We start from the raw sequence: 26,435 nt of genomic DNA, 5'->3' as shown, positions 1-26,435 counted from the left end.
ACAAGGCCGTGCGATTATCTTTTGATTGTCAGGCAGGCGATTGGGAGGGAGGGCGCTGGCAGCATTCTGCGCATAGCAATCAATTACACATCTCATGCCTGGCCCTCCCCCATGTCGCGGCGTGGCGTGGCGTGTTTTTAATCATACTCGTAGGTACGTATTCTCAATCTGGCTATCATTGTATCTTTTCGGCAACCTGGTGGGTTTGGGGGGTTTCTTCTTCCTCGTCAGAAATCTTCCCACCGGGTCAAAAAGAAAGAATACACTCCCTGTACCTCTTTCTCTTGGTTTTCCCCCTTTGCCGGGGGCAGGAGGAGAGAGGGGGGAAAACAGACGAAGAGGAGAAATAAGAAAGACCCAAAAACGTACCGCCGGGTTGCTGACAGGATTGGACGGTGGGCCTGGGCGGTTAGGCATGTCTTGTGAATCGTCAACGTTAGGCACTAATTCCAAGGGCCCTTCCTGCCTACACGTACACCGCGAGACCGTTGAACAGAACAGGGCGAAACAAACTGTCGGGCATTTGTTTAAATTTAATCGGGGTCCGGCTAGGCGGTGCCTAGCAGCCTGGGCTGCTAGGGGCGGCAGAAAAAGGTGGAAAGACAAATCAAAAAAGAACGAAATAAGAAACTCCAGGGTGAGACATGGACATCCTCCAACACACTGCGGAGTACTATATCATGTACTATACCACCATGCGAAGAGTCATTCTTTCGAAATGCTATACCCACCGACTCATTTAAAGTCTGGAACCCGCAGCCATACAAACTACCTACATACAGTAGCCATGTAAGTATGTATGTACCTAGATATCATCAATTGATACCGTTTACTAGTATACATTTGCCAATGCACACGTGTATACTTACATATGCAACTACAATATGGAGTATGCGTCCGTGTACTGGCATGGCGTGCGAAGAAGTACACTTTCAACTTACGTATACGGATAGCTGAGCGCCCGGTCGAGCGATCCATTTCTCGAGATTGGTAACAGGCTTCTGGCCCTTCTCCCCAATACACATGCACAATCCTCGAGGGCGGCGGCGTTGGATACATGTACTTGCCGCAGTATTGCATCTGGGCGAAGGCGAAAAGCCTGCACGCTGATGAGCGGGACGAACAAACGACTAACCGCGGTTCATCCCCGTTAGTTAGTTGGTTAGTTAGGTACATACACGGCTTTTCACAATCTGGCTTTGTCTGGGCTGGCGCTGGCGGGCTGGCTAGAAGGCCGGTGAGCAAGCAAAGGAACTATCCATCCACTGAAGCCCGCCCGGTACGCGCCGAAGTGCTGGAGCTGGGAAAAGCAAGGTTTTCTTTGGGGCCTTTGACGAGGGAAACAGCTGCAAGGCATGGACCCAGTGGATCGATTTGATCCATCAAACCAAAGACTTCACGTGCCTTACTTTTTTTTGGCCCCGTGCCTTGCGTTGCCCTACATTTGCTGATCCGCTCTCCATGCTTTGGCCGCATCCAAAGAGGCCTTTCGGTTATGCAGGTCAAGGTGAGGCGGCTTTCCTTGGGAGTGCAGCAGCCAGCAGGTGCCTTTTGGGGAGGAACCCCATAGGTGTGGCGCAAGTCTGGACTGCATCCCGACCGGCACCGCACCCTACCGTACCGTACAAGTCAAGCCAGAGGATTGCATGTACATCAGACACACACAATAACGCTTTGGCGAGCGAGTGGGGTTTCGGTCCTTTGGGCATCCAGGCGAAAACGGGTATCCCCGCACCAGCAGGAGGAACGAACAAGCAAACAAGAAGGAATGAGAAAGGAAAAAAAATCTGATATCAGAATCGACTGGATGAATATGGATCTGAATATAGAACTTTTCCCTGGGCTTTTCTTTTTCGCCGTGTAGTTCGACAGGGCTGGCCTTGACACAGATTCCCCTAGATGCGGCAGCCCTACCAATTGTCCTGGTCTCTCGACTTGGCCGACCGTAACCCCTTTCGAGTAAAGCACCCGATGCCCAAACCCGTGTCCTGGAGGCCAGAATTTCTCCAGAGTGCTCTCAACACATACATATGATCCAGTCCATTTTCGGCACCGAACCGATCAACAAGCCTCTGTAATGCAGTGGCCCGCAGGTCCGACTTGGGTAATGGCCCTTCTTGTAAAAGATAGCCACCTGAATAAGTCACAATGACGTGTATTCCCTCGTGATGCGCAAACTTGGCGCCGCATGTAATGAACTTGCCGGCTGTAGAGACAGATGAAGCAGCCAATACCAGCTTCTCTAGGCAGAGATATAGCTCAATCATCGCTTGACAATTGTCACTGTCGAGAAGGGTTAGCGCACGCCGGCCAGGGTTCAGCTTCCGGTGGAAGGGGGAGCGGGATGGTTGAAACGTTACCTATGTCTTCGTCTGCTAATTCGTGAGATAGGCCCACTATAACAAAGATAATCAGCATCGCTACTCCAATTCCAGCAACGAGTCTCAAGCTTGCCGAACGGTGCTACGATCCACCTCGAGCAAACTGGCGGCCGCTGAGAAGTGCTGGCCATGGCCACCTTCCGATAGACGGAGGTAGGGGACTGCACCAGGGTACACGACCTACCTCGTTGGGGCTGGTGCTTGACAGATTTGCCATACACGATTGCCGTCTTGAAGTTCTCAACCAAACTTCGATGAATAGCGTTGCAGAAGTCCTCGACTGTGTCACAAGTGAGTCAGCAAACACACCATTGAGTCTCAAAGGCAGACAGTCACAGCCTCCGCGTTCCGTAACACGTTTCGGTTCAAAGCGCAACTGCGAGATACGTACCTGTGCATCGTGTGGAACGCAACACGACGGGTTCAGAATAGTCGGGCATTTTGCCCTTCGGCTTTGTATAAACGCGCCTGAGCTGCAGCTTGTCCCACCTGTATAACGATCAGTACCTCTCAACGTTACAAATCTCATAGGCCGGCTTACATGGCCTCCAAAAGTTCCTGTAGTGACGATGATTAGCAAAAGCCCGAACTTTCGATATAGGACAAATCCAGAGCAACCCACATCAACATTCCAACCATGCTCCGAGCTAATCGGCACTGCGTTAGGAATACGGTAGAGCAAGTCGAGCTCTTCGATGCTGATAGCATCGATCTTGTTCAGAACATAGATGACTGGAATGTAACTACGACTTCTTGCCTCAAGGACGTCGATCAAGTCATCAATTGTAGCGTCGCACCCTGGAAACATGTCAGTAACGCTGAGACAAGCCAATCTAGTGATGGATTCGACAAGAAGGACGTACGGATAGCAATATCAGCCGAGTTGATGCGGTATTCGTTCATGACGGCCTTGATCTCATCGTGGTCAATATGGGTAAGAGGCACTGTGCTCGTGATGTTCAGGCCTCCCTTGTCCTTCTTCTTGAAGGTGATGTTAGGCGGTTCTGGTTAGGGTCAGTAGCCATGCACATATTAAGCCATAGTAAGGGCCATCTTACGCTTGTTGATCCTGATACCGAACCCCTCCAACTCTGTTTCAATGACTCTCTTGTCTGTCAGGGGCTTGTTCACGTCGAGGACAATGAAAATCAGATGACACGTCTTTGCCACAGCAATAACTTGTCGTCCACGACCACGGCCATCCTTGGCACCCTCAATAATACCAGGCAAATCGATCATTTGAAGGGGTGCCCCTATTGAATGTAATTAGTAATGATACTTGGGGGCACTTACGGAGGACCTACCGTTGTACGTGACCTGACCAGGCACTGACGTAAGGGTTGTGAACTCGTACGCAGCAGCTTCCGAGTGCTGGCCAGTCAGACGCGACATGAGAGTACTCTTTCCCACGGAAGGAAATCCGATAAAGCCTGGAGGTTCGAGAGGTGTTAGATGAGCCCAGAGAGAAGGGTTCTCGACGTTCGGCGGTAGCAAGTGCTTGGCCTCGTCCGGCAAAGAACTGCAGACAGACAATGGTTCACCACATACCAATACTGGCCACGCCTGTTCTTGCGACATCGAAACCAGCTCCTCCACCACCACCACCGCTCGACGAAGGGGTCAGCAGTTCACGCTTGAGCTTGGCCAGCTTGGCCTTCAGTTGACCCAAATGGAACGAAGTCGCCTGCGACGCACGTTAACCACACAGTCCTCCCCCAATGAAAGACAGGCTGGCACAAGTCACGGAAGGTGATCGATGTGCCCGCCTCTACGGAAAAGGGGATTTCATGTCCGTACCTTGTTCTTCTGAGTCCGAGCCATCTCGGACTCGATCTCCTTGATCTTATCCACTGTGGTCGACATCTTTGCGACGTTTTCAGCAGATTTCGTTTACTAGAGACGTTTCTTCGGGCAGCAGTCTGCTGTAGTGTGAGATATGTGGCGCTCTCAGGTGTCCTCGCGATTTGGCTTGATGGCGGGCAATTCCAGTCCAGAGTCGATATCGAGGCTTCAAAAGTCGGTCGTTGGTGGGGCAGTGAATTTGGGCTGTGACGTCTTGTTTTGCCCCACGTTCAGTTTGGTTTTTTTATCCTCCGGGGTTTATCCGAGGTGCAAGTAAGTAGTAATCTTTAATGGATGTAAGCATGAGCGAGGCGCGGGCTACCTACTTCCCAACCTTGGTTCCTATAGGTAGGTTCGTCTTGTCAATTCGTTCGTGGTTTGAGCCTCAAAAGCCGAGGCTGGTAGCATTGAACGTACTTGTGATCACTACTTAGCTGCATCAATTCAATTGTAGACCCTAATGTGATCGTCATCTGCGAATCCCAGACGTCCAACGCACCACTTCACTTTGGAGCAACAGTCTGCTTGCCCGGTGACCGCAAACACGTTCTTGCACATGGGGGGGGATACTGAGTGAAGTGTCTGCTCTGGATAACCTGTACTCATATTTCCTGGGTGAAGCGAATAAGTGCCGACTACCTAACTTCATTCTGCAAAACGACAGTGCCCAACAGGTTCTTCGCCCCAAACCCTAGTAGTACACAATGCCTTCCATCAGATACCTTGCCGTACGGTGAAGTTCAGCCGATACTATGTGTCCTTCGCTAAAGGTAGTGCCAATTTCAACCTTGCCGCTAGGGTGCCCTATGCATAGCGTGGAGCCCTTCTCACGATGCCGGGCAAGCTGAGCAGGAATAGTCCCCGGCATCTTTGCTGCAGCCCCCAGGCAAAGAGCAAGTGTCAGCGGAACAGCCTTATGAGCTTGGCCCATTGACAGTGCCAGGCATCGGATATCGATGTCTTCCTTGCCCGAAGCAGGAAGTAGCGTCACGATCTTCAGGACACTCTCTACTGCCGGGTCGAGGCCCACCCTCTCCGCCCCAGCCTGCCGTATGAGCTCAAGTCGGGCCTTCAGCGTCTCATTTCCCTCGACGTAAGAAGGGGTAAAACAACCCGGGGATGGCGCTCCTTTGCGACCGTCAATGTTCAAGTCCAAGTCCGAGGCCCTGATAAACACCCCCGGGTTGGACACATCAACCAAAGACGCCTCGATCTGACTTCCATCGCGGAGCATCAAGACATTTATCGGATTGCCGGTAGGCAATGCCAGCCCCGTCTTCGCCCCGGCGGGGTTTAAGAAACCCAGGGTGATCCTGGATTGAGTGCCGGGCACGCCATCGATCGTATAATCACCTTCCTGGCAGTACTTGGAGGGGGTTCCGGCAACTCTGAAGCGGGAATGCATAATCTTGGATGTGTTGGTGTTGAAGATGCGGACAAGGGCCTCCTCGCAGGGTTGACCGCACGACGAGACAGTCGTCTTCGAGGCGGAACCATGCACGAGCCCGAGATCCCATGCACGCGGCCCGACGGCCGAAGACATGTTACCGCAGTTGCCCGCCATGTCGAGGGTGCCATCCTTCACCCCTATTTGGACGAAGGTGAAATCCACGTCTGCATCTGGCCGCTCTGACGAGGAAATAACACATAGCTTTGAGGTTGAGGATATACCGCTTCCTATTCGGCATAGGCGGTCAGTAAGCGAGCTCACATTCATGTAAACACAATACATGAATTCGACTTTGGTAGGCAGTCGTACTTACCCATCCTGTCCAGTTGCCTGCCGTATGGGTCGGGAGATCCCATCGCCAACGGCAAGACATGATGCCATTGGTCTTCCAGTGGCAGGTCATCTCGCTGGATGACGAGCCCATTCGACGTACCGCCTCGAACAAACAGGGCCGGGAAGCTTCGGCGCGTCGAGAAATGGCTCCCGTGGCGCTTTGCGACAGCTTGCGATTGGATGGTCTGATATATGCCCCTGGGTGCCCATGCTCGTCTAGCGCATGGCATGCAAAGCCTGCTGATAAAAGCGAATGCGACAGGCATTACAAGGTTGTCTTCGGGCGATGAGGTCAGGCTTTCCTCCCTCTCTCCAGCGGACCTCCAGAGGATGGCGTGATGGCGATCCTGGGAAGAGATGTGTAAATGAAAACAGCTGCCCGGGTTAAAGGAAGGTTGAACAGGCAACCTCACTACACCCCGCAATTAGTGCAGCACTCGATCAGCACGTGTGTATCCAAGGCCTTGAAGCTTCCTGACAACCCGCCCCGAAACACAAGATGAATTCAGTCCGCCTTTTTTTTGAAGGTTCGTTCACTGCATCTAGCTCATCAAGAATATAGAAGTCCTGCACAATCTGACCAAATTCACTGAACCAACAAACAGGTCCTGAAACGAAATCTGCGAGAAGGCAAATGCCGCCTGGTAGACTGTGATGTCTCTAGCGGAACCCGGCATGAGTCTGTTTGGCCAATGCCAGTTCAGTTCGTGTGAGTATTTTCGTGCCGGGTAGCAATCGTATATGATAATCCAGTAGATCGAAGAAGTTGGCGCAATACTCTCATCATCCTATGTTAGCGGAGGCGGATGATATTGTAGTCACCGATGCTATACATGATCAAGGAGGGGCTATATACGACTACAATTATGTTCAATATCGTTACATCTCCACACCAGCCGTGAACCCTCAACAACCGCCTACTCTGTGGCCAGCTTGACCACATCCGCCCACTCCTTGGGTCTGACTCGGCCCGTATGCCAGACATTATTCAGATATGTCTCGGAATCCTTGGCCCACGAGAGCAGCAGCTCTTCAGCACCCCATTCGCCCATCGCCATCAGGCCGACGGGCAGCTGGTCTTCACCTTGCTCGGGGTCTATGTAGCCAACCGGGGCCGATAGAGCAGGGCACCCGGTTGAGTTGGCGAGCCAGATATACCTGTGATATGATTAGTTGTTTGCTCCTTCGAGGAAGTGTTTCAAAAGAAATTCGAAAAGTCGGGAGTGAGGGGTGTCTTACATCATCTGCCTAATGGTAGTGTTACCATCACTGAAACCGTACGCTTGGTCTCCAGGATGGATCTTCCAGCCTGCATCTGGCGCCGTCGGCGTCACGATGAGCATGTCCGGATACTTTTGCCACAAGAAGGCAAGGTGTTCCATGATGAGTTCGCGTAGTTGTCCATACTTCAGCATATCGACCGCCGAGGTCTCGGAACCCATGGTCATGAGGATGGCGTTGGCATGGTTCACGAGCGAGAGGGCTTTGTGGGGATCCGGATGGCGGTGACGATGATGATCATTCAACTCACTGAGAGCCCAGGCGCTGTGTGCGAGCTGGCCCTCTCGGATGTATGGGATGTGGATCTCGATGACTTCGTAGCCGAGCTTCTCCCTGAAGTGATCGATGGCCTTATTGGTGACTTCGCGGACAGCAGGCGAGGCCTCGTTGAACCAGTCCGAGTATATTCCGATTGTCTTTTTCGCCGTGGGGCTGGGAGAGATCGACGGTGCGAATGCCCCCTGAACCGGATCGTCAGGGTTGGGGGCCGCCATCAGCCGGTAAGCAAGCGTAAGGTCCGCGACGGTCGCGGCCTTGGGGCCGGCGACACAGATGGCCGAGTTCATAGTCCATATGCGATGCAGAGTTGGCTTGAGCCCGTACATTCCGCAAAAACTAGAGGGAATGCGGATACTGCCCCCTGCATCGGTGCCGATGGCGATCGGGACCAGGCCAGAGCTCAGGGCTGATCCGCCGCCGGAGGACGAGCCGCCGGTGTAGTACGAGGTGTTGTACCAGTTGATGGGGGATTTCCCTCGGCGCGGATTGCAGCCGCTCGTGTCGGATCCGAGTTCGTGCATGGTTACTTTGCCAATCATCAGGCCCCCAGCTGCCTCTAGCTGCGCAACGGGCCAGATGGTCTGTTTTGCCTCGTCGAAAAAGGGTATTCCTTCTTGACGCTGAAGTCCGACATGGGAGGTGTAGCCCTTGACATTGAGATCGTCCTTGACAGCGAATGGAACGCCATCGAGCACACTGAGCGGCTTCCCAGCAGCGTATCTTTTGGCCGAGGCTTTTGCAGCCTCAAGCGCGATCTCTTCGTTGACAGCGGCCCAAGCAGCCCCGTACTTGGCCCCAGACTCTTGATCTTGCGAGATCAGAGGGAGCAGAGCTTGGGCAACTTGAACTGGCGTCAGTTTGCCCGACTTGTACAACTCGTGGTAGTCGGCGGCAGAATGGAAGCGCCCCGCCAGTCCATCTGGTTGTCGCTGAACCAGATCAGGAGTGATGCTTGGTTTCGACAGAGTGTCGTCCCCGGAGCCTAGAGGCGTGACAACCGGCTAATTGATGATTGCCATAAGCAGCCGCGACTTCTGTGACTGGCACATGAAGTGTATTGGGCAAACTCACCTGTAAGCGTGACGTATACTCGCTGAGTTCGGGGATGTCCTTGATGGTTCCAAACTGAGCATTGGTCCACACGGCTTTCGCCACCATGGACGAATGCGTTACGCTTGGGCGGTGGTTACCAATCAACTCCATAATGTCCCGATCCTGGGCGCGCGACTTACAGGGTCGAGGCAATGACGAGCGTCCATCCTCGCATGACTGGGTTACTGTCTTCAGGGTGTATATACGGGGTTTTCGGGCCTTCGCGGGCCTTGGGGTAGCCCACGAAGCGCTGTGCAGGTGCCATTTCAAGAAGCGACGAATCGAATTTCACGGCGGGTGGTTGTGAATACGCAGTAAACTACCTGACCTACTGGCTATATGTAGATAGTCTAGAAGAGTCGGTTTGGAAGACAGAAGATATGATGTAGATAAGAGTCGCGCCGAATGTCGAGCAAAAACGTGTTTCTTTGAGTTTATGCAAGGAATCAGATGTTTGTTTCCACATGAACCTTGCCGTCCCCACGCGTTCAGCTTTTCATCCGTCGCGAATGCGACTGGGAGGGGGGGCGCTTTCTGGGTGAATTCTACCCAATTCGCAGTCAATCAAGCAGATGAGTTGACCCTGTCCTGCGATCTCGAGCCACGGAGCATGATAGATTCACTCAACATTGAAGTATGCCACGGCCACGGCCTACCTGTATGTACCTTGGGCACGCCAATGACCTTTTAAGCTAAGGTTTAGTTCAGGCGTCCAGTGTTGCTGACTAAGAGTCTGCATAGTGGGAGTGGGTAAGATGGATTTCAATGGATTTCCGGGTCAGACGCCCAGATTGATCGATCGTATGAGTGTGTTGCATGCACCTCCGGGAAATCGCCAGCCAGCGTATCTCTCCCATGGACAACAGCTTATGGAAGCTAATCCGACCAGATGAACCTCCTTCTCATGTCCTGCCCTGTCGTATCTTCTCTTCTGTTCTCTTCTCTTCAAGAGCATCCATAAGCATCCAGCTTCCCATCGGTCGATTAGCTCAGTTGGTTAGAGCGTCGTACTAATATTCTCTCCCGAGTATATTGAGTAATGCGAAGGCCATGAGTTCAAGCCTCATATTGACCATTTGCCACATCAACATCGATCCCGGATCGTTCTCTCTCTTTTTGTCTTTTTTCCCCTCTCCTTCCTATTCGTGTTGCTTGCCCCTCCTTTTTCTTTTCTTCTTTCAGGGCCTCTATTTCGGAGGGGCAATGGTTTTATAACGCCAACCACCCTCAGGACTACGATTTCGGGCAAAGCAACTTACATGTGCCTACCTATGCTTGGCAATTCTCACCATCGTTGGATGCCTCTAGAGATCAGTCGTAAGTTGACGTCTGCTGTGACTTAAGACTTGGACCTCGGCATCGATCTCCTGCATTGGCCCGACAAGAGGCTCTGGCTACCGAAGTAAGCACAGCAGTTACAGGCCCGCCACATGCCATCCCGCATCGGGCTGTTGCATGCGTCCAATTTCAGGATCTGCCTATCACAAAAGGGCCAAAACAAGGCCTTGAAGACGAATTGGCTGAGAGCCGAATAGCTCGGGGACCGTCGGTAACCCCACGAAGGATTCGGTGCCCTGAATCCAGCCACAGCCCGAATACGGACCACCGGATAATAGAACCGGGTAGAAGCCATGCAGAGAGACATGCAGAGCAATGCACAGCTAGTCATGCATAATTCGTTGTCACGATGCAGGCTTAGTTGTCCACTGACCGATAATTGCTGCCAGGCAAGCCAGGGCGGACCGGCCGGCCTCATGTTAGTCGGCATAACTTAAGACCTTATGCGAGACCATTATAACCCAGGTAGGGACAGTCGGAGGCACCTGGGCTAGTGTTATCTGGCACTCCCTCTCCCTCCCTCTCGCCGGTCTCTGGTCTCTGGTCTCTGGTCTCTGATCTCTGATCTCTGGTTTCTGATTGCATACCGCATACTGGACCCCGCCGGCCGACATGACCAGCTTATACTAATACAGGCCGCGCTAGGATGAGCCAGACTGAAACACACATAATAAGATGGGGCGGGGACGGAGGGCATTGATTAATATTACCTATTCCCATGCGCCCCCTTCTGGCCCCCTTCTGGCCCCCCCTCCTTGGATCTTCGGTCTTCGGTAGGCTACTACTAGCCCTACTTGTAGTAGTGGTCGGCATCGTGGCATTTTTGTCATCTGTGCTTTCGCCTGTCGCCGTGGGTGGTACCATGGGCGAAAGGGCATGATCGGAGATATTCGGGTGGAGAGCTGGCGCGGGGAACGATCATGCTCAGTGGCTGCAGTTACGTAGGTTGCGGCATCACAGTACGCGATTCGAGCGACCGGCGTTGGGTTGGTGACTCCTAGGCTCCTAGCTGCCCCCTGCGCACGCGAGCAAGCGGAGAGACGGGCAGACGAGGCCGTGATTGGAGAGCGAACAGGCACCTCTCCAGCCTGGCGGGTCGCTCCGGCTTGTTTAGCGCAGCGTCTGTGGATGCTTTTGCGTGTATCGGTGAGTTATGCACCTACAATGAAGGTTTGCACGGTGCAATTTTTTCTTCCCTCCCCAGGGTCCCAGGCTTTGCGTTTTACGTGCATCTTTTCCCCAAATCCGATTCTCTTTTCATAAGGCACGGCCCAGCTCGTTTTTCCTGCTGACGAGCATCCCTAACGTTCCCCAAATTAGACGTTTCTGGTCAATTGTCCCGCTAGAGCCGTGTAGGAGCTCCCCGATCAGAGCGAGAAGAAAAAAAAAGTAGAGCCTGCGCATAGCGTCATCTCAGACCACACCACATCGTCCAGCTCGGACAGTTCCACCACACACTCCTTCCTACAATTCCCTCTGGAAATCATCATCAACCCGCTTGCCGCTCATATCAACACTCACGACGCCTGCAACTTTCGCTACCGCCATTCCGTTAAGCCTTGAGCCTCGAAGCCACGTCTACGCCTCCAACGACCTGCCACGCCTGTGCACTAGCCGACAGCCCTCGTGACACCTCCTAATTGCCCGGCTTCGCCCTAGTTTTCGACGCATCTGTGCAGCTTCTCGGCGGCAATTGCATCATCGTTTCCTTTTTAATTCCGGCTTACCATACGATGCGCCCGTAACCGAGACGCCAATTCAACATGGCCTTCAACTTCAACTGGTCGCCGCTCACGGCCGACGAAGATTTCTACCAAAGAGCTCGCAACCTGTTGACGACGGCCTTGAACAAATCCCCGAAGCCTCCGATTATCGTCGATGACATCTTGGTCACCGAGCTCAACCTTGGCTCCATACCACCCGAGCTGGAGATATTAGAAATAGGGGACCTGGCCGAAGACCGGTTCCGCGGCATTTTCAAGATGTGCTATTCGGGCGACGCCTACTTGACGTTGCGAACAAAAGTTCAGGTAGGTTCTATCTAGCATGGGTTTTTTTTCTCTTTTTCGTTTGGCGCAAACGTCGCAGCTCCGACAACTCGCGGACCTCCGGGCACAACCACAACCACTTGATGTCGATGTTTGGTAGACAAGATCTATCTTCACATGGTCTTCATACCATATGGACTACAACACCAATGCTCAAGTGGCAGGTTGGGACATACCGGGTGGTTTCCGTCAAGACAGCTGGTGATCCACAACCTCTCTGATGCAAGTCGAGGCGAATTGGGGCGGCCGTCTCCCTCCTCTTCGCCCCTTGCTGTCAACAATGTTTGGTTCGTCGCGAGAGACGAATGGCAAATTGCGAACGTTTCAGCGCGATTGTGGATCATCCGCATGAAGAATTCAAATTGGAATCACAGGGATTCGCGCAGTTCGGATGTTCAGCCCACCAAGTTAGGAATAAGTTTTTGTTATACAACGGCTAATATAACAACACTTGCAGGCAAACCCCCTTAACACATATTTATATGCAAAGCCAAGCTTCACCTCACCACAACCGCTTGCAGCGGCGGCAGGACTTACGATACCACTGTCCATCACGTTATCCGAAATCAAGCTGTCAGCTTGCGTCATCCTAGTCTTTTCCAAGCAAAAAGGCTTGACCCTGGTTTTCCAGGATGACCCGCTCGAGTCTATCAAGGTCTCGTCGACCTTCGACTCGATCCAATTTGTCCGGGACTACCTGCAAAGAACCATTGAGGGCCAATTGCGTAGCTTGATGATGGATGAATTACCAGCCATCATCCATAGACTCTCCCTACAGCTTTGGTGTCCGGATCAGCTCCCGAGAGAAGATACTGACCTGCCAAAGGACAAGCTGGAAGACGAGATTGCGATTGATCCATTTGCTGCTCCACCAACGGATGCTGTGGATGCGAATGGTCACGTACTAGACGCAAATGAGATATCCTCCCTGTCCTTGGACGGCTCAGAAACCCATTCGCTCTTCTCACAGAAAAACCTCGTGCGGTTGGGTGCCTTGAACGACTCACAGCGTACTCTATCGTTGTTCACACCCGGCATCCGTGATGTGCTTGTCCGGGCCTGGGCTGCACCAATCGACCGAATCGATGCAATGCGCTCGGCCCCCTTAGCGGTTCCTAGTCTGATGCGCGCCCAATCGGTACAAGGAGGCTCAACTACTTATACCTTCACGGATACTGGCAGCCTCGACAATGGCCAGTTGCCTTCCCGACCATCCCTAGTCAGCTTGAACTCGGCAACCACGGGTCTTGCTTTAGGCGCCGGTCGAAATACTCGCATGTCCCGCAAGAAGAAAACACGAGTGGTTAATTTGCGCCGCTCAAAATCGAACGCGGAAAGCGAGACGCAAAGCGATATGGGCGACATGGGCGACTCTACTTCCGAAAGTGCTTCTGTCGTTGCTCCAAGCTCAGAGCCCGTTCTGCCGGCCGTCATCCCTGAGCTGCCCGAAGAGGATGCATTCGTACCAACAGGAAGCAGAGTGCGGTTCACAACGGGGCCTGAGAAGGATTTGCCTGCCCGGGCACCGTTAGACATGGATATTTACAAGGACCCCGCGATGGTACCTACAGAAAAGTCCAGCATTTCTCGTCCTGCCCAACAGGAGAAAGCACCCGTTTCCGTACCGGTTTCCCAGTCCAAGAGTCCCTTCGATTTGGATAGAAAGAGAAACGAAGGATCCGATACTTCTTCGGTTATCCTCGAGCAAGCATGGATCAGCAAGATGGCCGGCGAGATTGCTCGCCGTGTATACGACGAAAAGCAGCGAAACGCGAATTTCTGGGCTGACCGGGACGACGTCCCCCCGCCAGCCTACGAGGCCACCTAATAGATTTACATAACAGCGCTCTCCGGCACCTAGACTTTTCTTTTGTACATACAGTCGCAAAGAAGATTGCGATGGCGTTACTGGGAGCTTGATTTTGGGGATGGTTTGGCAACAGCACAATGTTTAATGTGTATTGGGTTTGATTTACAAGTATGGCGCTATGGGCGAAGGGCTACGAAAAAAAATCAGGTGAGGGATTGCATTCAACTCTGATTCGGTGGTGTGTGGGATAGCGCAGGACGATCCTTCGCAAGGCGTGACGGTTGAGAAACGAGGTGATCGCCACGACGTTATGCGAGCGCCTTTTATTGTCGAAGGGAGGATGCAGATTGGGCTTCCGTCACTCTCTTGGAGAACGGTCAAGACTAAACTTTGTGTCGATACTGTTGTTCTCATGGGACAACAGTTGTTGTGGAGGGAACATGCTGGGTGCAAGAACTTAGCCTGATATTTGGCGCATGGGGCGGAGGGATGCTGGGACAGGGACAGGAACATTGTGACGTCTCCCGGAAAGATCTGGACATCACCCGAGGAGACTTCTACTCGAGGCCAAGACCTTTTGAGAGAAATCACTCCAATCTGATAAATTAAAACAAACATTTTACCATGGACTCTTGAGATATGTTGATCCACAGACAGTGAATAATTGGATTAAATGGGGGACTCCTTCCCGTGCTTGTTAGGCATGATTCCATTTCTGATGTCTCTTCGGACAATCGATCATGAGTAGTTGGTTCTTGGCTTTGGACTTGGGATATCTTTTTTTTAAATCTATTTTTGGGACCCTTCTACTCTTTCTATGGGTATCTAAGAAATCCGACTACTTTTTCCATGGATTATCCACATATGTCCCAACTATTTGGAAACGCACCGTTCACATGCCAGTCGCTCAGGTCGTTGATGAGGACCGGGTCGATATCGCGGTTCGCCTTCATGAAGATGGTCTCGTACGGGTGTATATTGCTGCCGTAGTACTGGTGGTCGTAGAGGAGGTCGCCGACCGGGTGCTCGGCGCACTCGTCGGCGTAGTTGCGATGCGACTTGGTGAAGGCGGACATGAGCGCCTCGACCTCGTAGCCGGCGTTGCGGATCACGCCCGTAGTGCCGACCTCGCCGTGGATCGCCTTGCGCATCTCGGCGTAGCACCCCTGCAGCGCCACCATGTCGTTCTCGTCGCCATAGCCGTCCGGCCGCGACGAGCCCGGCGGCGGATAGAGCATCAGCTCCATCCCGACGCGGTCCGTGGCGAAGATCATGGATTGGATGTGGTACTGCGGGCCGCAGTTGATCGTCATACCCACGAGCTGTTTGAATAACGAGTTAGTGGGTGTTTATTTTCCATCCTTTCTCCCATCCCGTTTCCCTGTTTTCCCCCATTCACTTTTGCTTCTCTCCTGTTTCTATTGTCTCCCTTCTCTTTCTCTTCATTCTTTGGCTGTGGCGCATGAAGTGAACCCCCGCTCCACCCCTCGAGAGGTTTAAGCATTTCTATGCCGCACACGCCGCATATTACACATCGATTTCCGACTTACATATTCAGACAAGCAGTGGAGTGGGGAAAAAGAAAGAGAGGGGGGGCAAAACAAAATGTACCTTGACTTTCTCAGTCACGCGACCCAGGTAGACGTCGCTCCAGCAGCTCCGGGACCAGCGGGGCACAAAGGGGCCGCGGATGCTGGCGTTCAGCGTGATGAAGCGCTTGTACTTCTTCCAGAGGTCGTTCTCGCGCAGCACCTCGCCGTGGGCGCCGAGGTCGAAGCAGGTGTTGTTGCGGCGCACGACGCGGATGTTGGGCTTGTGCGGGATCAGGTCGGCGACGTCTGTCTCGCCGTTGATGATGAAGATGAAGTCGGCGGCGCCGTGCAGGCCCTGCGCGAGAAAGTACTTGAAGTTGGCGCGCCCGGCCTCGGACTCGGCGTAGGCGTACGAGATGAGCGGGCGGTCCGATACGGCTTCCTCTTCGTGCGGCTTCGACGGCGCAGCATGGAGGGGGCTCGCTGACGGCTTCTGGGTTGTTGCTGCTGCTGAGCTGGCTGGACTACTGGTGGTGGTGGTGGTGGTGGTGGTGGTGGTGGTGCCGCTGCCTGCTAGGCGGGTGGTGGGCAGTGGTGCTTGTTCTGCGGCGTCCTCGACGTCGCTCAAGGGATATCCAGGCTCTCCTTGCCCCGCGATCGAAGCATCGCTGGTGACGGTGATCTACAGTTCTGTCAGAAACACAAATCCACAAGTGAGTGCCTATTAGTCTGGGCTTACTTCATAGCCTCCCGAATCTGTGTATTTATGCCTTGACAAGCCCACGAACCAGCATAGTGCTAGCAATAGGATAGCCAACCCTGAAGAGGACAGGAAGCCCGGCCTTGCCATTGTGTATAACGAAATAAAATAACTGCAGTGAAAAAAAAAGGAAGCAAAGCGAAGGAGAGGAGTGGGAGGAGGAGTGGTACCAGACTCCAGCGCCGCAGGGACAGTCCTAAGGAGTCGGACTTTGGGAGTAGGAAACCACGACGTCTAGCCAAATACACCGGGAGGATGGAAACATGCCACGTCCAACAGACAAAAAGTGAGGATGTTTATTGCTCCGGGGGAGGTGGTTCCTATGTAGCAGAGGGTGAATGTAAGTCATCCAATCGCCTGTGTCCCTTGGATCGGACATGATTACCTCTGATGTGTCCTACGGGTCAGACATGGTCACGGAAAAGTATCGGACGCAGCAGGCAGCAGACAGGTAGGCTATCAGCTACCCATAATTGCGGCCAGCCTAGGAAGGGGAAGAGAGGGCCCGAATCGAAGGAATGTCACTGCGTCTCCTCCCTGCGCCCACCCGCGCAAGATGGACTGACCTGACATTCTTTTGGTGGGCAGGTTCCAGGGCGCGAGTGTGGCGCCGCAAGGAGGTGCATGCGTCCCTTGACAGCACAAGACAGGTCTCCAGAGAACAAAAGGGCTAGAAGAAGGGGTTGCAATGTTCCTTTCCTCGAGTCCCGTCTCGTGTTGCGCATCACCAGGGTGGCCCGCGAACCACGAGCTAATCATACGCTGTACGAATTGACACAGCGCAGTGGATGCCACCCCCCAAACAAACGAATAAACGAGGCTGTTTGCAGTGATGGTGCTTCTTTTCTCCGCCGGTTTCTTCATTTCGCCCGCCCTTTATTTTTTTCTCGACAAGGGGTAGCAAGTCGGGAGAAGGGGCAGGATTGAATGTAGAGGCAATTAGCCATGCCGAAAACCCGCGTGTTCGGCCCCTAATGCAGGGTCCGACGTTACAAGAGGTTACAGAATTCCGGGCCTCGCGCGCATTGGTCGCATGCCCGTGTGGAATGAAGACTGGACGAGGGAGTCAAGCTACACCTGAGAGAGACATCTGGTGCGAAAAGGCAATTTTGGTCTGTCGCAGTGCAGAACCGTTATGTGTCCAACTTTCTTCTTAACGTCGGACAGCTGGGCACAAACAAAATAAAATCCAGCATGTTTGTTGGTTAATCGATCTACGCATCTAGAAACGAAAAGCCCATTTTTCGGCCTTCCCTGTTTTAGGTGTTTGCCGAGGCACTTCTGCATGGGAAGATTTCACGATGCGCTACTGCTATGTGTCTCTGAGGTAAGAGGTAAGCTTATCATTAGGTATGCACTTGGCATTTATAAAAATAGTATTTACACAGCCAACAACACCACTGGACGTTCATACTCAGCTTCATTCCGGGTCTTACGCTCGTATGACGGTGGTTCCTATCGAATGACGCCCAATGTAGAACAGGCTGTGGCTTTCAGATATTAGCAATGTAAGTACCTCCCACAGGTGAACCCGTCAGTCCATCTTAATCAAGTAAGGTGTATGTAGGTACGTACGTGTGCACATGCACGCATGTACGGAGAATAGTTGAAGAATTCGGGATCCCAAGATCCCTGCGTGCGTTCGACGCGTCGGCAATGCAGTGCTGCTGATGGGGGTGGGTCGCCACTCGGCCAAGTAATCCGGCGCCGCCACACTTACATTATGTAATTCTACCGGGGCACTCTTGGCAAAGCCTCAGCTACAGCTTTTCGGGTTCAGCCTTGCAGCAGCAGCCACACACACTTCGATGCCCATTTTCAGCCTCATGGCAATGTCAACTTTCCCTGGTGTCGCCTTGTCTTACCAAGTCCTCAGCCTTCCTGAATAAGGTTGCATCGCCAGCAATCCATCTCGAGAGCTCTCATCTTCTGCATCACCTTCCATGAGGTGACTGCCGCTGCTTCTTTATTTGGGATGATTCTTAATACGTTATAATTGTCTCTTCTCACGAGTAATTCCGTTTCCCCTGCTGCCACCTAGCTCCTGGAACGCTCTCTCGGACGCGCCCAAGCTCGACCCTTTTTTCTTTTTTGTTGTTGCGCGTGCCATCGCGAATTCCTCCCCCGAGCAATCGACAAACAATCATGGCGGCGGTTCGCAATGGCCACGCCGCTGGCGGCATTGATGGCACTGATTTACCCGTTAGCAAGCGTTTCTCAGACATCCCTCTCAACATCGATATCCCCGTCCAGGGCGATGAAGACGAACAGGCCGTCGAGCTGAACCTCGATGAACTGCACGACGACCCTACTGAACTCTGCACTCTGTTTGAGAACGAACGTGCCTCCCGTACGCTGTGGATGACCGTTGCCATTGCCTACGCCAAGCAACACAGTATCGATCATGCCATTGAGATGTTGCTACGCGGCAGCAATGCCATGCAGAGCAGCAACCCCAAGGAGAAGCTTAGCATGATCAGCTGTCTTTGTTGGATGTATCTTTGGAAAAGTCGTGAAGCACCGCGTGTGCCACCCGAGGGCGATTTGGTTTCCGAGGCCAAGACCAAAGAGTACTTCCTCAACCTCGCCACGCAGTCCATGAACGAAGCGCTCCGCATCAACCCGCACTTCCCTCCTCTCTACCTGGCCCGCGGCGTCATCTACCTCTTACGAGCATCTCTTGTATCGCCTTCGAAAGCCCCCGGCCCGACCAGTATCGACCCGGAAAAGTCCGATCTGTTGCGCAACGCGCTGCGGTGTTTCGAGGATGCGCTTCGAGTCTCGCAAGGCCGAAATGTCTTTGCTTTAATGGGAAAAGCTCGAGCACTCTACTCGCTCACAAAGTATGCCGATGCATGCGCGCTGTATCAGGACGTTTTACGTAAGATGCCCGATATGGTCGACCCCGATCCTCGCATTGGTATAGGGTGCTGCTTCTGGCAGCTGGGTTTCAAAGACGACGCAAAACAAGCCTGGGAGCGAGCTTTAGAGATCAGCCCCCAATCCAAGATAGCCAATATTTTGCTTGGGGTCTACTATCTCGATGCCAGCGCAAGAGTTCCTACAAACAGCCCCGAATTCATCGGCCTGTACAAGAAGGCCATGACCGAGTTCACACAGAAATCGTTCAAGATGGACAAGAACCAGCCCCTTACATGCGCCACGTTTGCGGGCTACTTTCTCTCCAGAAAGCAGTTCAGCAATGTCGAGTCTCTTGCCAACAAGGCACTGCAGTTCACCGACGTAAACAACATCGCCAGTGACAGTTGGTATCTACTTGCTCGCAAGGAACATGTCAGTGGCAACGTGCAAACCGCGACGGATTACTACCGTAGAGCAGACGAAGCCCGAGGTGGTATAGAGAGGGGTTACCTGCCGGCTAAATTCGGTGTGGCCCAGCTTTCTGTTCTCGGCAATGATCTTGGCGAGGCCAAGCTGCGTTTGGAGAAGATGATTCAGCAGTCCAAGAACTACGAGGCCATGGTGTTGCTCGGCACCTTATACGCCGAAGAGGTGTTTGCAAACCAATATGCAGCCGTCAAGGAAGATAAGACCACGGAGATGACCAAAGCTATCCAGTATATGGAGAGCGTTCGATCTGCTTGGAAAGACCCCAAGAAAAACCAATCCCCAGACGCTTCCGTGCTGTTGAATCTTGCCCGCCTGTATGAGAATGACCACCCCGACAAAGCACTCCAGTGTCTTCTTCAAGTCGAGCAGATGGAGATCGACCAGATACCAGCATCCGAGCGGCCGAAAGACCTCGAGGACGAGGCAGCAACTCGTGCCGCTCTGCGGCGGAACCTTCCGCCACAATTATTGAACAACATCGGGTGCTTCTACTCGCAAGCTGAGAAGAACGCTTCTGCCAGCGAGATGTTTGAGGCTGCGCTCGGAGCGTGCTTGCGCATCGAGGAAAAGGGTGAGGATATGGACACGGACGCACTGGTGACCACAATCAGCTTTAACCTGGGGCGGAGTTATGAATCCCAGAACCTTACAGAGAAAGCCATTGAGGTCTACGAGCGTTTGGTTGCCCGCCACGGTAACTACACTGATGCTCAGGCTCGGCTGGCCTACATTAAGCTGCGGAACAACCCCAACAAGGAAGGCCCTGATGCCGTTGCCAAGCTCTATCAAGACAATCCCTCGGACCTTGAGGTTAGGGCACTTTACGGCTGGTATCTTGGCAGGGTCCATTCCAGAAAGAGACCTGCAAATGTCAACGAGGATCCCGAACTCCGGCATTATAAGCATACCCTTCAGAATTATGACAAGCATGACCGCTACGCTCTGATTGGCATGGGCAACTTGTACATGATGGCCGCGCGCGAAATGCGTCGGGACACGGAACAAGAAAAGTCAAAGCGTTCTGCCACATACACTCGCGCAGTCGAGTTCTTTGACAAGGCCTTGCAGCTGGACCCTAAGAACGCTTATGCTGCGCAAGGAATTGCCATTGCACTAGTGGAAGAGAAGAAGGACCATAAGTCTGCATTGCCAATCTTGCTCAAAGTTCGCGAGACGGTCAAGGATCCCCATGTCTTTGTCAACCTGGGACACATCTATGCCGAGAACCGGCAGTTCACCAAGGCCATCGAGAGTTACGAGATTGCCCTCTCCAAAGAGGGGAAGGAAAACGACACAGGTATTCTGGCATGTCTTGGGCGCACTTGGCTTAGTCGGGCCAAGTTGGAGAAGGACGTGGATGCATACCAGACGGCTCTCAACTTTGCCAAGAAGGTGAGTACTAGCATATTATATTGCTCAGGGGGACATGTGCTAATAGTTGATAGGCCTTGGAGATCGCCCCGGATCAGATTCATTTCAAGTTCAATGTTGCGTTCGTCCAGATTCAACAGGTGCAGCACATTATGGGCGTTAATGAGGCCCAGCGAAGCTTGGCTCAACTGGAACAGGCTTCAGAGGGCTTAGAAGCGGCGATCGAGGCGTTGGACGAGATTGCCGCAAGCCCTCAACCACCGTATCCCAAGTCAGATCTTGAGCAGCGAGCTAACATGGCAAGAAATACCCAGCGCAAGCAGCTTGCCAGGACAATTGAGAGCCAGAAGGAGTATGAAGAGAAGAACAAGGAGAAGCTGGCGGCAGCGTTGCAGCAGCGTCAAGCCGAGATGAACCGGCGGGAAGAGGCACGGAAGAAGGCTCTTGCAGCTGAGGAGGAGAGACAGGAGAAGCTCCGCAAGGAGCGTGCAGAGATTGCCGCCAAAGACCTCGAGCTTACAAAGCTCCGGCTCGAGGAGGACCAGGCGAAGCAAGAAGCTGAGTTGACCACCGATACGGAAACGGGCGAAAAGGTCAAGCGCAAGCGGAAGCCCAAACCAAGAGCCTCTGAGGGAGGACAGTCGAAGCGGCAGCCCAAGAAGAAGAAGAAGGCGACGACGGAGGATGACGAGTCCGGCTCGGACGGAGAACGCCAGCCCAAGAAGAAGCGCCGCCTCGCCGCCAAGAAGGAGACCAACTCCAAGTACAAGTCTGCGGAGCTGGTCGTCGACAGTGACTCGGACGACGATGCTCTCGAGCGTGCCGAGAGGGCCATGGAAAACGATGACAACGCGCATCGTTCGGGCCGCGACGACGATGACGACGACGACGACGCGAAGTCCAACAAGGCAGCCGGCAGCGACGACGATGACAACCGGATGGAGGTCGACGACGCACCCGGCAAAAATGGCGCCGGGGAGGAGGACGATGATGGAGAGGCCGGCAACACGCGACGTCGTGCCAGGCGCGGCGGCCGCGTTCTGGACGATAGCGATGAGGAGGAAGACGAGAGCGGCGCCGCTGCCGGGGGCGGGGATGACGACGAGGCGGCTCCTGCTGATACCAGCATGGCAGAAGCGCGCGGTGGAGAAGATGAAGACGACGAGTAATTCCTTGTACACATAGCACGAAATTTGACACACTGTAGCAGGGCACGGCAGAGAAAAGCGACAGTTCATGTTCTTGCGCGAGACACAAAAGGTTACTAGAGAGCTGGCAGCCATTGCAGCAGAATTGAGAATAATACCATTATCATTTTCCAATGTCCGTACTGAAGTAGACATAACGCTGTTTGGGGCCATTTGTGAAGATGCCGGATTTCAACCCACGCCTGTGATGAGTCCCTCCCCCTCGACCCCTCTTGTACAGTAGTTAGCCAAGAGCAACCTGGTGTTGTTGCCTATAATGATGATGAATAGTACATTGCTGTTCTCTCTCGCTCATTGCTTCGGCAGACATTCTTCCCCTCCCCCCTCGTCAAAAAGAAACAGCCAAGCACAATTACATTACAGCCATGCCAAAGCGGCCACGCGCATGTCTCACATCTGGAGCACGCATTGTGTCTCCATGTGCGGCTCCTCGGTGCCGTGGTAGAAGCCGCTGTCGACGAGGTTATTGTGGGACTTTTGCCAGTATTCCTTCTTGGAGACCCAGTTCTTCTCGTCGACGTCGGCGAGCTTGATCTCGACCTCGTCATCGCTGTCGTCCTTGGGCATGCGCACGAAGCAGGTGCAGTCACGCAGCGTCATGGCGAGGCCGAAGCCCGGGTCCTCGGGGTTGTCGAACATGGTGTTGCCCGGGTCGCCCGCCGTCTGCACGTCGCGGAGCTTGGTCAGGAGCCCTGTCGTGGCGAGGGCGCGGCGGAGGCGCTCGTGGTCGGCTGGCGTCCACGAGGAGGGAGCGAAGCGGGCGATGGCGCGCAGGACCACGTCCGGGTCGTCGTGCAGGAGGCCGAGCGGGCAGACGGGGGCGGCGGCCGCTGCCTTGGTTTTGTTATTCTTATGCTCCTCCTCCTCCCCCCCTCCTCCTCCTCCCCCTGTCCTTCCTCCCCTTGCTGCTGCTGTTGCTTGGCCAGCTTCTGGCTGTTGCGGTACGCCTCCCGGGCGCACGTGCGGCAGCGTTTAGCCCCCGCCGGCGCGATGGGCGACTGCGCGAGCCACTTGGGCTTGAATTCCATGCCGAGCTGCTGGCGGGCGGGCGCGGGGGTCATGTCCTGGATGAGCATGGCGAAGCCGGGGCCCTCGATGGTGCTATCGTCCTTGGCCCTGCCCGAGGCGGCGCGGGTCCTGTTCATGGCCGCGGCCTGCGCCTCGGTGACGCGCACGAGCAGCTGCGGCACGAGGTGGCGGGCGCCCACGGCGGGCACAATCATGGTGGCGCGGAACTTTTGCAGGCGCTCGTAGTCGTACGGGTGCGCGCCCTCGATCTTCTTGGGCACGCGCAGCAGGCCCCCGGCAGCAGGTCCTTGCCGATCCCGTCGCCGTCGCCGTCGCCGTCGGCCGCCGCGCACACCCGGAAGACGGCGTTGGCCCGACCCTCGGCGACGTGCACAAAGGATCCGGCTTCCTGGAGGCGGTCCGTGGCGTGCTCGATGACGGCGTCCCTCCTCCCGGCGTCTTCGTCGTCATATGCGCCCGAGAGTGCGTCCCACAGCGACTGGGTATCCATGGTTGGTGATAAGGGGACGAGGCTTGTAGATTGAGACGATTGTCCCTCTTTCGATCCTCCAAACGATCCTTGGTAGCAGAAGTTCAGTATATACCCTATTTTTGCATGCAGCAAGCGAGTGGTGAGTTCCGAAGCGGAGCAAGGCTTTCTGTAATTGATGTCCCGGCGAATGCTTCCTTTTGATGCCTAAGTGATTCAAGACGATGTTGGATTGTCGAGGTTCAGATCGATCTAACAACACAACACGTAACGCAGGATGCGGACTAGGCCGTTTAAAGTCCCTCCCTCCCCCGTACTATACTTGACTTACTCCTGGGGCCCATTCCAGCCGCCTCCATGCAGTTGACGTGTTAATATAGATCTCTGGTATAACCCAACCCCATCCCCATCCCCATCCCTGCATTATCGGCCGGCAGGCAGGCAGGGCAACGGCGATATAGTCAGTCACCAGCTACCATCTGATGCGTCGGCTGCACGGATTTGCCACTGCCCATGCATGATTACACACTGTCGTATCGTACCCACCCAAATGCCAAATGGTCATGGCCGGTGCAACCCATTCAATCCGACGTCTACGCCAGGGCAGCTACAACTGTGCGACTTGTTCTCCGAACGGCAGTGACACGGAGCGGGGAAGTCACAAGTCGATCAACTCTTAGCTCTCGCTTCTATTTATATACTGTGACGTTTCTACCCTTGCAGGCATGTAAGACATCGTATGTATCTATCTGTTGCCCATTTGTTCTATGTATGTGTATGTGCCTCGATGCCGCTGTTGCCCAAAAGACCCAATATGCCTGCCCTGTAAACGCCAACGCCGTCTTGTGTATGTAAGTATGTATATTGATCACCAACACCGAATCCATTCTGGGTATCCGTTCTACGCCGAAATTCTAAGAAGAAAAAGAAGATGGTGGACAAACCGCGAGGGGGGAAATTAAAGGAAAAACAAAAGCGACAAACTTATTACAAGACGCGCCCGCCTTTATACACCTGCCGCCGTGAAGCTCAATAAACTACCGAAAGTGAGCCCGGCCACCAGGCAGAGTCCCATGAACCCGCCGGCAGCCTCGCGTTCTCCCTCTTCCACCCACTCGCTCGGCGCCATCATGCAGTTGGACGCAAGCCAGCCGTTGGTCAGCCCGAACGGGAACTGGACCAGCAGCAGATAGAAAACGTCGCTGTGGACCACGCCGCCGCCGCCGTGGAGATTGCACAACGCGTACAGGGGGATGAAAAGCACTCTCGCGACGCTGACGGCGAACAGGACGAACGGACGCTCGCGGTACGGCAGGACCAGGGCCCCGGCTCGCCCGCCCAAGTCGCCCAGGTTCCAGCAGGCGAAGGCTAGGGGGATGAAGGCCGCCGGCTTCAGGAGTGTGTCGGCCTCGGCAGGCGGCGTGGTCGAAAGGATCTTGGGCGTGAATACGGGGAAGAACATGGTGACGGCGAAGCACACAAATACGGCGCTGGCGAACCAGTGCAGCTTCTTGAACAGCGCCACCATGCTGACGACCTTGCGCGCGGCCCGCTCCGCCTCCTCGACGCTGTTGAAGGACGCGGCCATCTGGTCCATCATACGGGCCTCGACGATGTGGTCGTGCCTGCGGACCAGAGGGATGAAAGCCAGAGCCGCGAACACGGAGATGGCCACCGCCGTCAAAAAGTAGATGAAGGCGGCATTTCCAGTACCATCTTGTACGTCCCCGGGGGCCGAGCTGACTGATTCACTGGGCGGCGCCACCAGCACCGAGATGATTTGGGTGACTGGTGGGAGCACACCAGCGATACCCTGGCCGGCCATGATGGCCTGCATGTACTCGGGCCGGCCGAAGCTGGCCGCGAAGGCGAAGACGCCGTTCTGCATCAGGCCGGCGGCGTAGGAGGTACAGGCGACCATGGCGAGCAGGAACCACAGGTAGTGGCTGGGCGTCGTGTCGAGGAACGCGCGGGTGGAGAAGGCCAGGAGGGAGAAGATGCCGACGTTGATGTAGAGCGCGATGTTGATGCGGAAGGGGTACGAGGCCGTGTACTGTATGTTGGTGAGGATGATCATGGCCAGGAGGTTCATGACGGTCGAGACCGAGATCAGGGCCGACTGGAAGTTCTGCAGGATCCATTCGCTCTCTTGGAATCGGGTCTGGAAGTAGGGCGCGGCGGCGAGGAACATGTTCCTACATGGCGTGGGTCAGTAAGCTGCCGGGTGCATCATTTCTCGGACAAACAGAGGGGTGGCGCGCATACCAAGCCCATAACATAGCGACGCCGAGCCAGACGAAGATGCCATACTCGATCCAGGAGAACGGCACGGCATGCTCTTCATCGTCCCGGGACTCCTGGAGGAACTGCGTCTCCTGCGTAAGAGGCGCGTACTCTTGTTCATCTTCTCGTTTCTTAAAGATGGAACGTATGCGATCCATGGCTAATTGCGAGTTTGGTTGATCGATTTCGATGCTGGAGTTGTTTGCTCCTGGTAGATGCGTATCGTATCAAGAACAAAACCGAGAAGTGGTGAATCAAGTACGTGCGTAAGTATAGATGTAGGTAGTACGGGAGGTTTAGGTCATGGGGCAAGATAAGACTGGAGTGAATGTGAATGACAACGTCAATTGACCCTCCGAAGCCGCCAAGCTGCAGGGGGTTCAGAAGCCGCTATTAGTGAGCGACTGCGCTAGGTTTGGAAACGGTAAACGCCAACGCGGATTGATGTGCACAGCTACAGTGCAAGCATGGGGATTGGATGATGCACGCACCAGACTGACACTGCAGGGTCCTCCAGGGGCAGCAGACCACTCCAGACCAGGGCATTCATTACATAAGGTACCTACACGCATGCGCAT

At 54.2% G+C, this 26,435-nt stretch overlaps 8 protein-coding genes across 8 annotated transcripts; 2 read left to right on the top strand and 6 right to left on the bottom strand.

The window, feature by feature from the left end:
* Positions 1–2,804: 2,804 nt before the first annotated feature.
* PG986_007430 (uncharacterized protein) lies at positions 2,805–4,244 on the bottom strand (the record flags this gene model as incomplete). Its single annotated transcript, XM_066843652.1, has 7 exons — positions 2,805–2,870; positions 2,923–3,179; positions 3,245–3,385; positions 3,440–3,634; positions 3,686–3,811; positions 3,930–4,065; positions 4,179–4,244. 7 exons carry the CDS (start codon positions 4,242–4,244, stop codon positions 2,805–2,807), a joined length of 987 nt encoding a protein of 328 aa, XP_066699764.1.
* Positions 4,245–4,914: 670 nt separating this feature from the next.
* PG986_007429 (uncharacterized protein) lies at positions 4,915–5,787 on the bottom strand (the record flags this gene model as incomplete). The annotated part of the gene is made up of 1 exon (XM_066843651.1): positions 4,915–5,787. One exon carries the CDS (start codon positions 5,785–5,787, stop codon positions 4,915–4,917), a length of 873 nt encoding a protein of 290 aa, XP_066699763.1.
* Positions 5,788–6,923: 1,136 nt separating this feature from the next.
* Positions 6,924–8,769, bottom strand: PG986_007428 (amidase; the record flags this gene model as incomplete). The annotated part of the gene is made up of 3 exons (XM_066843650.1): positions 6,924–7,164; positions 7,288–8,567; positions 8,638–8,769. The coding sequence occupies 3 exons, from the start codon at positions 8,767–8,769 to the stop codon at positions 6,924–6,926; spliced, it is 1,653 nt and encodes a 550-aa protein (XP_066699762.1).
* A 2,990-nt stretch (positions 8,770–11,759) lies between these two features.
* PG986_007427 (mitochondrial distribution and morphology protein 34) lies at positions 11,760–13,872 on the top strand (the record flags this gene model as incomplete). Its single annotated transcript, XM_066843649.1, has 2 exons — positions 11,760–12,026; positions 12,502–13,872. The coding sequence occupies 2 exons, from the start codon at positions 11,760–11,762 to the stop codon at positions 13,870–13,872; spliced, it is 1,638 nt and encodes a 545-aa protein (XP_066699761.1).
* Positions 13,873–14,708: 836 nt separating this feature from the next.
* PG986_007426 (uncharacterized protein) lies at positions 14,709–16,180 on the bottom strand (the record flags this gene model as incomplete). Its single annotated transcript, XM_066843648.1, has 3 exons — positions 14,709–15,176; positions 15,466–16,068; positions 16,175–16,180. The coding sequence occupies 3 exons, from the start codon at positions 16,178–16,180 to the stop codon at positions 14,709–14,711; spliced, it is 1,077 nt and encodes a 358-aa protein (XP_066699760.1).
* Positions 16,181–18,291: 2,111 nt separating this feature from the next.
* On the top strand, positions 18,292–22,037 carry PG986_007425 (RNA polymerase ii transcription elongation factor; the record flags this gene model as incomplete). Its single annotated transcript, XM_066843647.1, has 2 exons — positions 18,292–20,889; positions 20,943–22,037. The coding sequence occupies 2 exons, from the start codon at positions 18,292–18,294 to the stop codon at positions 22,035–22,037; spliced, it is 3,693 nt and encodes a 1,230-aa protein (XP_066699759.1).
* A 429-nt stretch (positions 22,038–22,466) lies between these two features.
* PG986_007424 (uncharacterized protein) lies at positions 22,467–23,595 on the bottom strand (the record flags this gene model as incomplete). The annotated part of the gene is made up of 3 exons (XM_066843646.1): positions 22,467–22,910; positions 23,000–23,356; positions 23,377–23,595. 3 exons carry the CDS (start codon positions 23,593–23,595, stop codon positions 22,467–22,469), a joined length of 1,020 nt encoding a protein of 339 aa, XP_066699758.1.
* A 985-nt stretch (positions 23,596–24,580) lies between these two features.
* PG986_007423 (nucleoside transporter) lies at positions 24,581–26,015 on the bottom strand (the record flags this gene model as incomplete). The annotated part of the gene is made up of 2 exons (XM_066843645.1): positions 24,581–25,769; positions 25,840–26,015. The coding sequence occupies 2 exons, from the start codon at positions 26,013–26,015 to the stop codon at positions 24,581–24,583; spliced, it is 1,365 nt and encodes a 454-aa protein (XP_066699757.1).
* Between the last annotated feature and the right edge of the window lie 420 nt (positions 26,016–26,435).

Source organism: Apiospora aurea (assembly GCF_038362705.1).
Source record: "Apiospora aurea strain CBS 24483 chromosome Unknown utg000005l_segment0_segment0, whole genome shotgun sequence".
NCBI classification, from domain to species: domain Eukaryota; kingdom Fungi; phylum Ascomycota; class Sordariomycetes; order Amphisphaeriales; family Apiosporaceae; genus Apiospora; species Apiospora aurea.
This window is presented reverse-complemented; position numbering and strand designations above follow the sequence as displayed.